We start from the raw sequence: 4,032 nt of genomic DNA, 5'->3' as shown, positions 1-4,032 counted from the left end.
TCCCAGCTCCAATGCTGCAGTGCTCGCCAGCTCTGCGCCTGGCATCTGTGCCGCACCAGCACAGCCAAGGGCGAACCTGAGTGGGTGCGGCTGAAAGGCTTAAAAAGGACAAGAATGAAAGCTGGGTCTCGATGGGATGCTGCTGCTTTAAGGGATAATGATGCCCACAAGCCGTGTGTTTGTTTACAGCACAGTGGTTCTCAACCTTGGCTGCACATTAATCACCTGGGAATCTTTTTTTTTTTTAATATATTTTATTGATTTTTCACAGAGAGTAAGGGAGTGATTCTAATGTGCAGCCAAGGTTGAGAACCACTGTTCAGTGGGTTTCGATCCTACTCAACTACATGCACCTGAACTCTATCAAGCCTACATTACTCAGGGACATGGGCCACATGTTCAGACCATAGGTTCAAGCTTACAATTATAGCTGTTGGCTATAATTGCGCTGGGAGGGCTCTGCTCTCCAAGCTGGGACTTGCACGTGACCATGGGAGGACTGCCCTCCCATTAGTCCAAGGCTTGAACCTGTCCAAACACTAGCCACTCCCCCACAGGCATCCTTCCGAGGGGAGTGGCCTATGGGGATTGGGTCAAAACTGGCTCTCCAACATCCCAAGGAGTCCCAGATTGTGAGAGGGTGCAGGCCAGGCTGAGGGCCCTATTGGGGCGGGAGAGGGACTAGGGACAATGGGAGGGCTCCAGGGTGTGTCTAGCCTCTGTCTTGACCAGTTCCGATTTGATGACCCCAGCAGCAGCAAACTAACCTACCAGTCAGCGTTTACCCTCTGGTGGTCAGTGCATGTCATGAGTGGTTGAGCAGCCTTAGCATATCATTAGCATATTAGGCTTTGATTGAACAGTTAAGAGACACTTCGAATATTAGGCTTTTTATTATATAGGATACCCTCCAGTTCCTCCTCAGCTAATAGTAATGATCTCTGGCTTTATCTCCAACTTTGACATTTCTAGATATGGTCACTTATACTTTGGAAATGTGCCTGAGCCATGGATGTGGAGATTCTTAGGGAAGCATAGTCCTAAAGCATCGGAGTAGTAGGAGATAGCAATCAGCAAATGGTCTTCAAGTAGTCTGAAGAGTATGCCAATAAAGGAGGTAGGCTATACAAACGGAAGGGTAGGATTTATATCCCACTCTCTTGAAGCAGGATCTCATGCCTAGTACTAACCAGATGTGACAGGTGCAAAAGGCAGAGGAAAAGCTCAACCATTTCATTTAGTGGAGGGACTGGCTGTAGAAGAAATGAAATGGCTTCTAAGTTACATCCTTGGTTTCTGCTCATCTAAAGAAATGGACTTCACAAAAGAAGCAAATAAAACTTTTCTTTTTATTTCCACAACCCAACTTCCCTTTCCTCCAGGAACATAAATTGACCTGGGCCATCAAAGCACAGGACAAAAGCTAATAAATGACACAAGGCAAAGGGTTATTAGAAAAATAGATTATACCCAAGGCTCTCCTAGGGACCTAAACCCTGCTCCCCATCAGAGCTCATCAAATGAAACTGAAGACATGAGAGAATGGAAACATGAAACTCCACTGAACAAAGGGGAAAGGAGTCTGGCAGTGAAAAGGGTAGGGTGTGGTTTGCTGGGGAAAGGGGTGAAAAAATAATTTACTGGGGGATATAATGGTATGTGGTTTTGATCATGTCAACCACTCCGGATCTCACTGAAACTAATTCTGGCCAGTCTGTGGAGGTAGAAATTGGGATAGAAGAAAGTGGAATCCTTCCTTCCCCAGAGATGGTTATTATCCAGCTCTACCTTTTGCCCAGCCTGCCTCCCCTCAAAAACCCTCCAAATTCCATAGCTATAACTTTCATCAGAAAGTGGAATTGGAATGGGGAGAGTCATGAGTCCTGCCCAAATCCTCCAGCCTGAGAACTGGTATGAAGGTTGAAGAGAAGGGATGGGTAGAGGGAAGTTAAAATTAAATATTCCCCCGCCTCTATTCAAACTCAGTCCCTGGGTGGACAGGAAGGGAAGACAAGGCAGCTGTTATCAGGGACCCATGCAGGTGAGGCAGAGCTGGAGGCCAGAAAGTTCCTTAGGCTCCTACAGGGAAAACCGGGGTCAAGGAAGAGCAGGAAACTGCAGAAAATTTTGGGAGCCTTTAGCCCCAAAACTTGGGCCACCCTCCACCACCACCCGCCCCGCCAGTGCTGACCAGAGGGGCCCCAGCGGGTGGTAGGCTGATCAAGGGCACAGCTTGATGCGGGTACCCTTGGAGAACACCCGAAAGAAAGGGAAGACACGCTCGCCCAGAAAGGCAGCCGAGAAGGTGTGCACGTGGGCCAGAGTCTCTGCGTTGTAGAAGCCCAGGCGCCCAGCCTCGTAGTCCAGGTACACGCCGAAGCGCCGGGGTCTCTCACTAGGGCTCAGCAGGGTCTGCTCCGTCGAGCTCTGTGCCTGGTAGCGTTTGCCGTTGGTGCCCACACACCACACTTCCCTCTGGAGCAGGGGCTGTGGGGGTAGGTGGAGGCGGCGACGGCGGTGGTGATGGCGTGACGAAGAGCTGGCATCCCCGATGCCCACAGAGGAACCCCCGGAGCCCACCTTCTCCCTATGACGACTTGATTCTCGGGCGGCACCCACGGCCCAGCCCCGCCGCCCGCCCACCTCTACCTCCCAGTAGTGCCGGCCGGAGCGGAAGCCCTGGGCCCCCAGTACGCAGCAGTCGGCCGAGAAGCACTTGGAATGGTCAGCAACCTCCTGCCGCCGTTCTGCCAGGCGGACCCCCCGGCGATCCGGAGACAGCATCAGGGCCGGGTGAGCCGTGTCAGGGTCCAGTGTCAGGTCCACTTGTGGGAAGAGGACACATTCACCAGGGATGGGCCCACTGTTGCCCACCAGCAGCCAACTCCAAGGTTCAGCCTTTCCTAACGCCCTCCCCCACTCACCTTCCAGACCCCCAGCTGTCCTTCGTATCCCACCCCTTCCTACAGGCCAGGATCCGGTTCCTGTGGGTTCTTTTCCTACTCTTGTTTCCAGGACACTGGACAGGTCTTCCCTCTGGCCCTGGCTCTTCTTGCCAGCCCTCACCCCCAGCACCTACCTGGGCTAGGACAGCAGTCTTAAGCCCCAGGTGGCCTGCCTGTAGCCTGCTCCATCTTAGCCCCCAATCTTCCCTCCAGAACCTAACCTCAGGTCTGTGAAGGTAAAGGCAAAGGAAGGTCGCACAGGTGACCTCCCTACCTCGAGCAGCCTGACAGAACATCCGGCTCATTTTCCTCACGATGGCGTCTGTCAGGAAGTCATGGCTATGGGGTTGACACGGATCAGGGGACCAGATCTCTGGGGGCTGCAGCTGTATCTCTTCACACCTGGAGGAAGGGGACCAGGCAGGGGGTGGGACCATGATATTCCCAGGGGAAGGAGAGGAGAGGGGCAGGATAGCCAAAGAGGCAGGGATGGGGAACCAGGTGCCACTAGGTCACAAAGGATAGGGTGAGAACACACCTATTGAAAGTCTCCTTGATGTCCTGGGAATAAGAAACACAAAGAAGGAGAGGGAGAAAGAGAGAGAGAATCAGCTGTGCAGGGAGGGCCACTTCTCCCTGCTTGATTCCAGCCATAAAGACTGACAAACGGGGAGCGAGAAAAAGCACTTCAAGGCCTTCACTAACCATGCATCCATCCCAGTCATCCTGTGCCTCAGCACACCTAACATCTCATCCTGCTGAGCCTAGGAATAGAATTTTCAACCTCAGTAAACTAAACTCATTGTCACAGTATGAAAATCTCTTTCCTCAACACTCATTTAAAACCCTCCTCCTCCAACTGAACCTCCTTTATTTTCATTAGGTATAATCACACACACACCACATTTTACATAACTCCTGTCTTCAGCCTCCAAAGACCTTCGGGTCTTCGGGAGAAATCCCTGTGGATTCATCCCAGTAAGAAAGCCTGCCATGGACAGCTGTTAAAAGGGTGCTGGGGAGCGGACAGGGAAGTGGGCCCTGCTCACCTTGAGCAGCCGCAGGCCCCCCTGCTGGCTCCATTCCT

General features: G+C 52.3%; 1 protein-coding gene across 1 annotated transcript in view; it reads right to left on the bottom strand.

The window, feature by feature from the left end:
* Positions 1-1,329: 1,329 nt before the first annotated feature.
* TRIM41 (tripartite motif containing 41) overlaps positions 1,330-4,032 on the bottom strand; it is a 9,774-nt gene continuing 7,071 nt past the window's right edge. The window contains exons 4-7 of the mRNA XM_006766855.2: positions 3,995-4,030; positions 3,484-3,506; positions 3,220-3,347; positions 1,330-2,825 (exon numbers count right to left, since the gene is read on the bottom strand). Of these exons, the coding sequence (XP_006766918.1) occupies positions 2,221-2,825; positions 3,220-3,347; positions 3,484-3,506; positions 3,995-4,030 (792 nt within the window). The 3' untranslated portion in view covers positions 1,330-2,220. The remainder of the gene's footprint in view (positions 2,826-3,219; positions 3,348-3,483; positions 3,507-3,994; positions 4,031-4,032) is intronic.

This window comes from Myotis davidii, unplaced genomic scaffold (assembly GCF_000327345.1).
Source record: "Myotis davidii unplaced genomic scaffold, ASM32734v1 scaffold862, whole genome shotgun sequence".
Taxonomy (NCBI): Eukaryota; Metazoa; Chordata; class Mammalia; order Chiroptera; family Vespertilionidae; genus Myotis; species Myotis davidii.
The sequence above is the reverse complement of the archived record's forward strand: the minus strand, read 5'-3'. Positions and strand labels throughout refer to the sequence as shown.